This window comes from Heterodontus francisci, chromosome 1 (genome assembly GCF_036365525.1).
Source record: "Heterodontus francisci isolate sHetFra1 chromosome 1, sHetFra1.hap1, whole genome shotgun sequence".
Classification (NCBI taxonomy): domain Eukaryota; kingdom Metazoa; phylum Chordata; class Chondrichthyes; order Heterodontiformes; family Heterodontidae; genus Heterodontus; species Heterodontus francisci.
The window spans coordinates 113710160-113724486 of NC_090371.1; the positions used below are offsets into that span (position 1 = coordinate 113710160).

Sequence of the window (14327 nt, forward strand, 5' to 3'; positions counted from 1 at the left end):
GTGTGGTAATAACAGAATTACATAGTGTACATAGTTGAGCTTTTTATTAATACATGATCAATACTTTTTACTGGTCATTTTCTCAAGTTTGTTATTGGAGGCTGTTACCATGTAACAATCCAATTATTGAATTGCTACTTACTAACTTAATTGTAGTTATATTTTCTACATTTGTATTATTGAAAAAAACTATTTGTATTTAAAAACTGAAATGTAAGTCATAAAATCTGTCTCTCTACTTGAAATTTCTACTCAAAATTACACAAATCTTGTAAAAGGTGATGCTCGGAGAGTTTTCCATATGCATAACTGCAGACAGTTTTAGGGTTGTGAAAAACAAACTCAGCTGCCCAGCAATCCATGGCTCAGTTGGTAGCACTCTTAGGGGAGGCGGTGGCGTAGTGGTATTGTCACTGGACTAGTAACCCAGAGACCCAGGGTATTGCTCTGGGGACATGGGTTCAAATCCCACCACAGCAGAAGGCGGAATTTGAATTCAATTAATAAATGTGGAATTAAAAAGCTAGTCTACTGATGGTCATGAAAACATTGTCGATTGTTGTAAAACCCCATTTGGTTCACTAATGTCCTTTAGGGAAGGAAATCTGCTCTCCTTACCTGGTCTGGATTACATGTGACTGTAGACCCACAGCAATGCCCTCTGAAATGGCCTAGCAAGCCACTCAGTTGTATCTAACCACTACAAAGTCATTAAAAGGAATGAAACCGGACAGACCACCCGGCATTGACCTAGGCACCGGAAACGACAATGGCAAAACCACCACTGTTGACCCTGCAAAATACTCTTTACTAACATCTGGGGGCTTGTGCCAAAGTTGGGAGAGCTGTCCAATAGACTAGTCAAGCAACAGCCTGACATAGTCATACTCACGGAATCATACCTGACAGACAATGAACCAGACTCTGCCATCACCATCCCCGGGTATGTCCTGTCCCACCGGCAGGACAGATCCACCAGAGGTGGTGGCACAGTGGTATACAGCAGGGAGGGAGTTGCCCTGGGAGTCCTCAACATCAACTCTGGACCCCATGAAGTCTCATGGCATCACATCAAACATGGACAAGGAAACCTCCTGCTGATTACCACCTACTGCCCTCCCTCAGCTGATGAGTCGGCACTTCTCCATGTTGAACAGCACTTGGAGGATGCACTGAGGGTGGCGAGGGCACAGAATGTACTCTGGGTGGGGGACTTCAATGTCCATCACCACAAGTGGCTCGGTAGCACCACGACTGACCGAGCTGGCCGAGTCCTAAAGGACATAACTGCTAGACTGGGTATGTGGCAGAAGGTGAGGGAACCAACAAGAGGGGAAAACATACTTGACCTCGTCCTCACCAATCTGCCTGCCACAGGTGCATCTGTCCATGACAGTATTGGTAGGAGTGACCACCGCAGAGTCGTTGTGGAGACGAAGTCCCGCCTTCACATTGAGGATACCCTCCATCGTGTTGTGTGGCACTACCACCGTGCTAAATGGGATAGATTTCGAACAGATCTAGCAATGCAAAACTAGGCATCCATGAGGCGCTGTGGGCCATCAGCAGCAGAAGAATTGTACTCAGCCACAATCTGTAACCTCATGGCCCGGCATATCCTCCACTCCACCATTACCATCAAGCCAGGAGACCAACCCTGCTTCAATGAAGAGTGCAGGAGGGCATGCCAGGAGCAGCACCAGGCATACCTCAAAATGAGGTGTCAACCTGGTGAAGCTACAACACAGGACTATCTGCATGCCAAACTGCGTAAGCAGCATGCGACAGACAGAGCGAAGCAATCCCATAACAAATGGATCAGATCTAAGCTCTGCAGTCCTGCCACATCCAGCCGTGAATGGTGGTGGACAATTAAACAACTAACTGGAGGAGCTCGCTCCACAAATATCCCCATCCTCAATGATGGAGGAGCCCAGCACATCAGTGCGAAAGATAAGGCTGAAGCATTTGCAACAATCTTCAGCCAGAAGTGCCGAGTTGATGATCCATCTCGGCCTCCTCCTGAAGTCCACAGCATCACAGATGCCAGACTTCAGCCAATTCGATTCACTCCGCGTCATATCAAGAAACGACTGAAGGCACTGAATACTGCAAAGGCTGTGGGCCCTGACAACATTCCAGCAATAGTACTGAAGACCTGTGCTCCAGAACTTGCCGCACCCCTATCCAAGCTGTTTCAGTACAGCTACAACACTGGCATCTACCCTGCAATGTGGAAAATTGCCCAGGTACGTCCTGTACGCAAAAAGCAGGACAAGTCCAACCCGGCCAATTACTGCCCCATCAGCCTACTCTCAGTCATCAGTAAAGTGATGGAAGGTGTCATCAACAGTGTCATCAAGCGGCACTTGCTTAGCAATAACCTGCTCAGTGATGCTCAGTTTGGGTTCCGCCAGGGCCACTCAGCTCCTGACCTCATTACAGCCTTGGTTCAAACATTGACAAAAGAGCTGAACTCAAGAGCTGAGGTGAGAGTGACTGCCCTTGACATCAAGGCAGCATTTGACCGAGTATGGCATCAAGGAGCCCTAGCAAAACTGAAGTCAATGGGAATCAGGGGGAAAACCCTCCGCTGGCTGAAGTCATACCTAGCGCAAAGGAAGATGGTTGTGGTTGTTGGAGGTCAATCATCTGAGCTCCAGGACATCACTGCAGGAGTTCCTCAGGGTAGTGTCCTCGGCCCAACCATCTTCAGCTGCTTCATCAATGACCTTCCTTCAATCATAAGGTCAGAAGTGGGGATGTTCGCTGATGATTGCACAATGTTCAGCACCATTTGTGACTCCTCAGATACTGAAGCAGTCCGGGTAGAAATGCAGCAAGACCTGGACAATATCCAGGCTTGGGCTGAGAAGTGGCAAGTAAAATTCATGCCACACAAGTGCCAGGCAATGACCATCTCCAACAAGAGAGAATCTAACCATCTCCCCATGACATTCAATGGCATTACCATCGCTGAATCCCCCACTATCAACATCCTAGGGGCTACCATTGACCAGAAACTGAACTGGAGTAGCCATATAAATACTGTGGCTACAAGAGCAGGACAGAGCAGGGAGAAGACTCAGAGGGCGGAGTTCCGGACCGGTAAGTATAAAAAACTTACCTCGGGGATTCGCGGCCTACATCCAGGGAGAAGACTCGGAGGGCGGAGTTCCGGACCGGTAAGTATAAAAAACTTACCACGGGTAAAAAAAACTGGGAAAATAAACTAAAAAAACTGAAAAAGTGATGTCACAGGAAAGCTGTGACCTGATTGGCTGTTAGGGAATCAGTACTGAATTTGAAAATAAAACATTGATAAAAATTGATTAAAACCCTAATTAACTAATTAATTAATATGTAGAGTAACTAAACCGGAGGGAGGAGATTGCTGTATTAGTTAGCATTTAATATTTATAGTAGAAATCTAGCACTAGGGACGATATAGTTAATTCTAATATAATTTAGTAAGGATTTAATAAGTATTTATTTATTTTAAATTAATTTATTAATTAGTGCTAGAAATGTCAGTTAGAGGGGTAAAGTGCTTCACCTGTGAGATGTGGGAGGTCCGTGACGCTTCCAGCATTCCGGACGACTACATCTGCAGGACGTGTACCCAGTTGCAGCTCCTCACTGACCGCATGGATCAGTTGGAGCAGCAACTGGATGCACTTCGGAGCATGCAGGTGGCAGAAAGCGTCATAGATAGGAGTTTTCGAGAAGTGGTTACACCCAAGGTGCAGGCAGAGAGATGGGTGACCGCTAGAAGGGGCAGGCAGTCAGTGCAGGAATCCCCTGTGGCTAACCCCCTCTCGAACAAGTATACCGTTTTGGATACTGCTGGGGGGGATGGCCTATCAGGGGAAAACAACAGCAGAAGCCAGAGCAGTGGCACCACAGCTGGCACTGTTGTTCAGCAAGGAGGGACAAAGCGCAGAAGAGCAATAGTTATAGGGGACTCTATAGTCAGGGGCACAGATAAGCACTTCTGTGGACGTGAAAGAGACTCCAGGATGGTATGTTGCCTCCCTGGTGCCAGGGTCAAGGATGTCTCTGAACGGACAGGGGGCATTCTGAAGGGGGAGGGTGAACAGCCAGAGGTTGTGGTACACATCGGTACCAAGGACATGGGCAGGAATAGTGACAAGGTCCTGCAGGGGGAGTTTGGGGAGTTAGGTAGAAAGTTAAAAGACAGGACCTCTAGGGTTGTAATCTCGGGATTACTTCCTGTGCCACGTGCCAGTGAGGCTAGAAATAGGAATATAGTGCAGCGAAACACGTGGCTGAACAGCTGCTGTAGTAGGGAGGGTTTCAGATATCTGGACCATTGGGATCTCTTCAGGGACAGGTGGGACCTGTACAAGAAAGACGGGTTGCATCTAAACTGGAGGGGCACAAATATCCTGGCTGCGAGGTTTGCTAGCGTCACTCGGGAGGGTTTAAACTAGTGTGGCGGGGGGGGGGTGGGAACCAGAGCAGTAGGTCAGCAGGTGAACTAACTGAGGGGGAACTAGTAAATAAGGCCAGTGAGACTAAGAGGAAGAGCAGGCAGGGAGATGTTGCTGAGCACAGCGGGACTGGTGGTCTGAAGTGCATTTGTTTCAATGCGAGAAGTATAACAGGTAAGGCAGATGAACTTAGAGCTTGGATTAGTACTTGGAACTATGATGTTGTTGCTATTACAGAGACTTGGTTGAGGGAAGGACAGGATTGGCAGCTAAATGTTCCGGGATTTAGAAGCTTCAGGTGGGATAGAGGGGGATGTAAAAGGGGTGGGGGAGTTGCATTCCTGGTTAAGGAGAATATCACAGCTGTACTGCGGGAGGACACCTCGGAGGGGTCATGCAGCGAGGTAATATGGGTAGAGCTCAGGAATAGGAAGGGTGCAGTCACGATGTTGGGGGTTTACTACAGGCCTCCCAACAGCCAACGGGAGGTAGAGGAGCAGATATGTAGACAGATTTTGGAAAGATGTTCTTTGTACTAAGACTACAGTGCTGGTACCAGTTACATAGCATTTTACATTTTAAAATCAGTACATTTCATAGAATCAAAAATGGTTACCGCACACTGATCTGGCATACATATTTGAATGAATCAGTTTCACTCATAAACAAAGATTTGGTTAATTACACTTAAACTGAACAAGCTCATATTTTCATGTACTTACTTGTTGCATGGTTGTTCCACTAATCTGATTTCAAAGGTCTACAGTTACTTAACAAGAACCTCAAAATGTATGACCAGCTCATTTGTAATAAACATGGTATGGATAAACAAATTTGTTGTTTCACTTTGACAGAAAACACTATTGTTAAGGTCTTTTCTAATACAGTTTCAAATATTCAAATACAGTTGTATTTATTTTTAAGTATTTTTGATTCTGATAACTTTCCTCTTTCCAATCTAATTATGTCTCCTGTTCTATAAAACAATCCTCAGTGCAGAGGAAGAGCAGCTTTCCTGTTCCCAGGTTCTTGCAGCCAACTGTTGGGAGACATATGAAAAAATGCCCAGCTCACTTACTGGACTGTTTAAAACATCAGAAAACAGAATGGAAACGTGGGCACAGCATTGCATCCCTGGAACAGGACACCAAATTGATGCGCCACAGTCTACGTTGGTTAAAAGCATCCCTGATAAAAAGGCCATGGCTATATACGCAATTGTGCTGCATAACAGCAGAAAGGTAAATTGTTTACCAAAACTGTGTTTCTTAACAGCTAAAGGTTTTCTGTGTCTCCCAACAAGATTCAAAACTTTCTCATATTAAATATCCTACTGTATTAAATGTGTAAATAACTACTGGAATAAATTATTTCTGTGGTATCCAGTTGCTTTCAACAAACTTACTTTGTAATAGCTGTGAAGTTTATGAGAGTCTCCTCGCTGATCTTCCAGTTCGCAGTGTCTCCTTTCACAAACCCCGTGATCATAACAAATATAAGGACCACGATGTTGATGGCTGTAAATATTTTGGTGACCCATGCAGACTCCTTCACACCAAATGACAGAAGACCTAAGGTGCACAGAACATTAAACGTATAAATGCATCAACGTACAGTTTCGTCACACACAGCAAAGTATTTTCACAGCAGACAGGAGTAATTACAAAAGGATATAGCCGAGATATTGGCCGGAATTTTATCCTCGGCGGATGGGAGCTGCCACTGACTGAAAAATCGGTGGCAATCCTGCCTCCGCCTGGCCTGGGGATCCAGACCACATTTTGCGGTTCCAAGGCCCTTAACAAGTCTGGGGTGGTCCTTCCACTTCATTAAAGCAGGAAGTCCCACTTAATGCTGGCCAATCAATGGGCTGGCAGTGCTCTGTCCCAGCAGCGCTACCAGGGATCAGTGGCCACTGCTGGGACTGCAACCCAGCTGAAGACGGAAGATGTCGAGGCGCCCCGGAGAACCGGTAAGTTTTTGGGGCCTCGCCGGGGGCATCAATCGGGCCTCGGCAAGGCAAGAGTGGTTGATTGGGGGGGACAAGGGGCATGTTGGGTGTTGGGGGTGGTTAGGGCATCAGGGGCAGCCCTCCGTCGGGCACAGAGTGCCTGATCAGGAGGCACCCCCCCACCACCCCCACCCCCAGAAAACCGCCTACTTTTAACAGGCAGCTTTTCTCCAGCCTGGGCCGTCCGCCAGCCAAGGGTAAAATCCCCATGGCGGTGGGTGGAGGCCCTTAAGTGGACATTAACTGGCCATTTAAAATCCTGGATTGGCCTGGGGCAGGCGCGCTGCTGCCCTGCGTAAAATGGCGGCAGAGGTGGGATCAGGTTGGGAAGAACCCCCCGAACCTCCTGCTCCATTTTACGTCACCGCCCACCCACCATCCCCCCCCACCCCACCCACCGCCACCATCCTGTTCTTTGAGGGGGCGTAAAATTCCAGCCATTGTTTAATGTTAATTGCACAAAATTAGCAAAATTCTACTCTGGTTCAGAAAATGGGAAAGGACATAGTCATGGCAAAGACCTGTACCTTTTGCTCTGTGCAGCAAATTCCACCTAAGGAGAAGGTGGGGGGGGGGGGGTGTATTTCCTTTGCCCACAAAATTTACATCCCAGCAACAGTTTGACATCTTGTCTAAGGTATTCCCAGGTTATCTGAGAATCTGTCCAATATACCTCTGATAGGCATGGTGGTACCTGAGAGCAGACACAGGTGCCATTCTGGCCACTAGTGGGTCACACAGCATTGGATGAAATAAGAATGTCAATGAATGATTTTGGAAAAAAATGACTAAGACAGCTGTCCTGAAAATATTTTTTTCCTCTCTGCAAAGAATAATGGTTTTAACCCAGAACAAACAAAATAAAGGCTCTCCGTCTGAAATAACAACTAATATATTAATATCGTCTTCATGTGAAATTTTACTTCAAAAACCTTAAATTCATTTTACCGTAGGTTTTCAAATCATTTGGAAAAATCAAATCAAATACTATTATTGGCTGAGGAAAGAGCTGATTCCACTTGAGCGTGCAGAAAGAAATTCTATCACTGATCACTATGAGAATTCTCAGCATAAAGAAAACTACAACATCACTGTCTCTGTTCTTTTTAATTCATTCATGGGGTCTGGGCGTCGCTGGCCAGGCCACCATTTATTGCCCATCCCTAATTGCCCTTGAGAAGGTGGTGGTGAGCTGCCTTCTAGAACCGCTGCAGTCCATGTGGGGTAGGTACACCCACAGTGCTGTTAGGAAGGGAGTTTCAGGGATTTTGACCCAGTGACAGTGAAGGAACAGCGATATAGTTCCATGTCAGGATGGAGTATAGCTTGGAGGGGAACTTGGAGGTGGTGGTGTTCCCATGCATCTGCTACCCTTGTCCTTCTAGGTGGTAGAGGTCATGGATTTGGAAGGTGCTGTCGAAGGAGCCTTGTTGAGTTGCTGCAGTGCATCTTGTAGATGATACACACGGCTACCACTGTGCGTCAGTTTTGAAAGGAGTGAATGTTGAAGGTGGTGGATGGGGTGCCAATCAAGCAGCCTGCTTTGTCCTGGATGGTATTGAGCTTCTTGAGTGTTGTTGGAGCTGCACCCATCCAGGCAAGTGGAGTGTATTCCATCACACTCCTGACTTGTGCCTTGTAGATGGCGGACAGACATTGGGGAGACAGGAGGTGAGTTACTCGGTGCAGGATTCCTAGCCTCTGACCTGCTCTTGTAGCCAGTATATTTATGTGGCTGCTCCAGTTCAGTTTCTGATTAATGGTAACGCCCAGGATGTTGATAGTGGGGGATTCAGCGATGGTAATTCCATTGAACATCAAGGGGAGATGGTTAGATTCTCTCTTGTTTGAGATGGTCATTGCCTGGCACTTGTGTGGCGTGAATGTTACTTGCCACTTATCAACTCAAACCAGGATGTTGTCCAGGTCTTGCTGCATATGGACACTGGCTGTGTCAGTATCTGAGGAGTCACAAATGATACTGAACATTGTGCAATCATCAGCGAACATCCCCACTTCTGACCTTATGATGAAGTAGCTGAAGATGGTTGGGCTGAGGACACTACCCTGAGGAACGTATGCAGTGATGTCCTGGGACTGAGATGATTGACCTCCAACAACCACAACCATCTTCCTTTGTGCTAGGTATGACTCCATGTGGGCCCCATCTGAGAGTCTAGACTCCAATCAGCTATATTTGTGCCAGAATTCATGCCCTTTGGGTCAAACTGCATGCACTAGATGAACTCCTTGTTGTGTGGGCATCAGTCAATGTCATGGGAAGTACGAGATGTGTCCCTGACCCTGTAAAGTTTGGATAGACTGGTGGCAGAAGTCTGGGAGGGAACAGTGTATTTTCCGTATATTATTGTGGCACATGGGGAGTCATCAGATATGCACATTTGGCCGATCACATCTATACTAATTCAAATTCCTCAACTAAAATGATTCATTCTCATTTCATTTTCCCATATATGTCCCAGAAAAGTCACCCAGTCTGGTTGGGATGTATCTTAGCTTGCTGAGGGAAGTAAGGGTGGAAATTGCAAAAGCTATAATCTTCCAATCCTACCTCCCCTCCATCACCCAGCCAGCGGATTGGATGATTGCAAATTTTACAAACCTGTTCAAAAAAGGGGAGCTATTACAGGCCAGTAAGCCTAACATTGATAGTGGGGAAACTTAGAGAGATATTAAAGCCAGCACAGAGTTATTAAAGGCAAATTGTATTTGACAAACTTGGTTGAGTTCTTTGATGAAATAAAGGAGAATGAGGGTAATGCTGTTGATATTGTGTATCTGGACTTGCAAAAGGCATTTAAATTGTACCATATCATGGATTGGTCAACAAAATTGAAGCCCATGGGATTAAAGGGGCAGTGGCTGCGTGGATATGAAATTGACTAAAGGATAGCAAGCAGACATGAATGGTTGTTTTCATACTGGAATGAAGTGTGCAGTGGTATCCCACAGTGGTCAATGTTGGGACTATTAATAATAGATTAATGATTTGGACGTGAAGACACTGGGCAAAACATCAAAGTTTGCAGATGACATGAAACTCAATGTAGTAAATAATCAGGAGGATACAGACAGACAGACTGGTGAAATGGGCAGACACATAGATGAAATTTAGTGCAGAGAAGTGTGAGTGAATCATTTTGGAAGGAAGAATGAGGAAAGGCAACATAAACCAAATGCTACAATTTAAAAAATAGAGACACCTGGGAGTGTACACAACTAAGTAACAAGTCTTTGAAAGGGGTAGGACAAGTTGAGAAGGATATTAAAAAGGCATATGGGATGCTTTGCTTTATAAGTAAGAGATGATGAGCACAAAAGCAAGGAAGTTATGCTAAATCTTTATAAAAGACTGGCGAGGCCTCAGCTGGAGTACTGTGTTCAATTCTGGAAACCGCATTTTAGGAAGGATGGAGAGGGTCAGTGGAGATTTACTTGAATAGTAACAGGGATGAATGACTCCAGTTACATGGAGATACTAGAGAAGCTGGGTGTTCAAATTCATGAAAGGTTTTTGTTGAGTAAATAAAGAGAAACTGTTTCCAGTGGCAGAAGGGTTGGTAACCAGTGCACACAGTTTTAAGGTGATTGACAAAAAAAAAACAAAAGCAACAAGAGAAAAAACCTTTATGCACCAAGTTTTTAAAATCTGGAATGCACTGCTTGAAAGGTCGGCAGAGGCAGACTCAATCATAACTTACACGAGGGAATTAAATACTCTGATAGAGTTTGTAGTGCGAGACTGGTGGAGGAGCGTCTGCAGGCCATTATCTAAAGAGATGACTTGCTAAATGAACTGTTAGTTGCTATGACTTTGGATTCCAAGTTTGTGATTTTTCTGAGGCAATAATGTTGGTTTGATGGTGATCTCCACGGAGATCATAACAATACTTGAAAATGAAAAACTTGCAGGGCTATAGGGAAAGAGGAGGGAGTAGGACAAATTTGATAGCTCTTTCAAAAATAAAGCCAGCACAAGCAAAATGGGTCAAATGGCCGTCTTCTGTGCTGTATTTGTCTATGATTGTATGATTTATTTTCAAATACCGGCTGGAAGTTTTAGTTGGAGGGGGCCCCGTCCACCGGCTGAAAAGTCGGTGATGAGCCCGCCTCCACGGGCCTGGGGAGCCAGACCGGATTTTACGATCCCCAGGCCCTTAATTAGTCTTGGACCAGTCTTCCACCTCATTGAGGCAGGAAGCCCGCCTAATGGAGCTGCCGGCCAATAAGCAGGCCTGCACATCTTAATCCCAGCAGCGCCACTGGGAGCGGTGGCCAGTGCCGGGACTATAACCCAGCTATCTGAAGATAATGAAGGACGGCCCCAGAAAAAACATAAGTTTTTAGGGCCTCACTAGGAACAATCCGTCAGGCACTGGCGAGGCAAGGGGGAGTGTTGTGCATTGGGGGCAGTTGGGGCTTCGGGGGCAGCCCTCCGTGGGGCACAGGGTGCCTGATAAGAGGGCTGCCCCTCCACCCCACCACAAGGCCACCTGGTTTCATCAAGCTGGCTTTTTGAGGCCTCTGCCGCCTGCCAGCCAAGGGTAAAATACCTGTGGTGGTGGGTGGAGGTCCTTAAGTTCCAGTTAATTGGCCACTTAAGGGCCTTGATTGGCCTTAGGCAGGCGGGCTGTTTCTTGCCGCCGCCCTGCGTAAATTTACAGAGGGGATTGGGAAGGAAGCCCCACCCCCAGCCTCTCACTCCATTTTATGCACCCCCCCCCACCCCAACCACCAGCCCACCCTTTTGGGGGGCCTAATATTCCAGACATCATTTTTTTTAAACAAAATTGTTCTTGGGTTGTCTACCATACTGGTATGACAGCGTTAACTTCCCATCCCCAGAGAAGGTGGTGTTGAGCCTTTTCATTGAGCCAGTCCTTGTGATGATAGTGCCCCCACAATGTTTGGATGATTTTATGTGGGAAATTTCAGGATTTTGACCTAATGAAATTGAAGGAATGACAACATATATCTTAGTTAGGATGGTATGTGATTCGAAGGGAAACTTGAAGGTAATGGAGCTCCCATGAGATTGTTGCTCTTTCCCACGACGTGGTGCAGGGTACAGGGAAGAAGGTGCTGAGTGAGGTGTACAAAATCATGAGAGGTATAGACAGGGTGGATAGCAAGAAGCTTTTTCCCAGAGTGGGGGATTCAATTACTAGGGGTCACGAGTTCAAAGTGAGAGGGGAAAAGTTTAGGGGGGATATGCATGGAAAGTTCTTTACGCAGAGGGTGGTGGGTGCCTGGAACGCGTTGCCAGCGGAGGTGGTAGACGCGGGCACGATAGCGTCTTTTAAGATGTATCTAGACAGATACATGAATGGGCAGGAAGCAAAGAGATACAGACCCTTAGAAAATAGGCGACAGGTTTAGATAGAGGATCTGGATCGGCGCAGGCTTGGAGGGCCGAAGGACCTGTTCCTGTGCTGTAATTTTCTTTGTTCTTCTTTGTTCTTTGAAGTAACCTGGTGAATTGCTGCCATGTATCCTGTAAGTTAGGGTTCCCAATTAAGCAAATACTGCTGGACAGCTCATCAGAAAAGTTGTTTATGGAGCTGAGCACAGTGAAATTGTCAAACAAGCCACTCCTGATCTTGTGAAGGAGATAAACCAATAATGAAGCAGCCAAAGATGGGTGATTTAAAGGTGCAGTGATGACTCACTCAGTCATGACTGAACTCAGACCATTGTGACCATCTTCCTTTACGCTAGGTAGGACTGCAGCCACTGTGGTTGGGGGGGAGGGAATCCTCCATTGACCTCAGTTTCATTAGAGATCCTTGGTACTTCAGGTGGACGGATGTTGCTTTGTTGAAGGCAGCTGCAGTCACCACTGCTCAGGCTTGGGCTCGTGTCAGTGACTGAATCAAGGCCGTGATGAGACCTGAAGCTAAGTGGTTCTGGTGGAACCCAAAAGAGTGTCTGTGAGTAAGGTGCCACTTGATAACCTATTCTACCACAAACTGTTCAAGAATGGGGAAAGAGAGGAAGTTGGAAAGTTCAGGCAGTCAGTCTTAACTCAGCCGTGAGTAAACATCAAGGGTCCACAACTTGGAATAAAATTAGTGAAAAATTACAAGTCAATGGAAAAGAAAATTGGGTGAGGTGTAAAACCGTGTTGCCCACTCACTACCATTCATTTTTTTGATTGGTGATAAAAATTAAAATCAACCCCACCTCCCCCCTCCCCACCACCCCCCCCGCACTGTTCCTTCACTCTGATAGGAACTCTATCTGCCACCTATATGCCGCAGCGATCGGTGCTGGGCCCTCTGTTGTTTGTCATATATATTAATGACTTGGATGTGAATGTAAGGGGCATGATTAGTAAGTTTGCAGATGACACCAAAATTGGTGGTATAGTGGACAGTGAAGAAGGTTGTCCAAGGTTACAACAGGATATAGATAAACTGGGAAAGTGGGCAAGGGATTGGCAAATGGAATTTAATGCAGACAAGTGTGAAGTGATGCATTTTGGGAAGTTAAAGCAGGGCAGGACATATACAGCGAATGGCAGGGCCCTGGGGAGTGTTGTTGAGCAAAGAGACCTTGGGGTGCAAGTACATAGTTTCCTGAAAGTGGCAACACAGGTAGACAGGGTGGTGAAGAAGGCGTATGGCATGCTTGCCTTCATTGGCCGAGGCACTGAGTACAAGAGTTGGGACGTCATGTTACAGTTGTACATGACGTTGGTTAGCCCGCATTTGGAGTACTGTGTGTAGTTCTGGTCGCCGCACTACAGGAAAGATGTGATTAAGCTAGAGAAGGTGCAGAAAAGATTCACAAGGATATTGCCTGGTTTGGAGGGCTTGCGTTATAAAGAGAGATTGGATAGGCTGGGTCTGTTTTCCCTGGAGCGAAGGAGGCTGAGAAGGGACATGATAAAGGTATATAAAATTATGAGAGGCATAGATAGGGTAGATAGCCAGAGTCTGTTTCCCATGATAGGGGTGACTAAAACTAGAGGGCATAAATTTAAGGTGAGAGGGAGGAGGTTTAAAGGGAATCAAAGGGGTAAATTTTTCACACAAAGAATAGTGGCTATCTGGAATGTGCTGCCTGAGGAGGTGGTGGAGGCAGGAACAGTAGCGACCTTTAAGAGTCATCTGGACAGGTACTTGAATGAGCAAGGCTTAGAGGGATATGGAATTAATGCAGGCAGATAGGATTAGTATAGATAGGCAATATGGTCAGCTTGGACACGGTGGCCCGAAGGGCCCGTTTCCATGCTGTACGACTCTATGACTCTATAAATGCTGTCTCCTATGCTCAGATGGTGCAGTCCAAAACCAAGCCTTCTAGTCCCAGAGCTGCTCAAGGTATTCTCCAAGGCAATTTCCAGCCTCCTTCACTGAAAGTCAGCAGCCTTTCACCAACCATGCTGCAGCCCCTGTGAAAGCAACAGTAGGAGCAACTGCACTTGCTAGCGACGCCCCCATCCCATTACAGAATAAAAAGAAAGGATATGGGTGTTACACGTTCGGCCTGCATTTATTGCCTATTCCTAAACTGCCCTTGAAACACTGTGTTGCTTATTATACTTTGTCGTAGTTTTTTTGATGCAAATGAATGGCTTACTTGACCACTTCAGAGGGCAGTTAAGCATCAACCACATTGCTATGGGTCACATATAGGCCACACCAGGTAAGAATAGCTGATTTCCTTCCCGAAAGGACGTTAGTGAACCAGATGGGTGTTTACGACAATACAGTAGTTTAATAGTCACCATTACTGATAATAGCTAATTTTTTCAAAAAATTCCTGATTTATTAAAATAACTGAATTTAAATTCCCCAGCTGTCATGGTGTCTTTGGAACTCTCATCTCTGAATCAT

General features: G+C 46.1%; 1 protein-coding gene across 8 annotated transcripts in view; it reads right to left on the minus strand.

Moving 5' to 3' along the window:
• slc7a2 (solute carrier family 7 member 2) overlaps positions 1 to 14327 on the minus strand; it is a 268766-nt gene that overhangs the window by 58397 nt on the left and 196042 nt on the right. For all 8 annotated transcript variants that reach the window (XM_068034690.1, XM_068034675.1, XM_068034698.1 and 5 more), the window contains one exon: positions 5860 to 6025. In XM_068034690.1, the coding sequence (XP_067890791.1) occupies positions 5860 to 6025 (166 nt within the window). The remainder of the gene's footprint in view (positions 1 to 5859; positions 6026 to 14327) is intronic.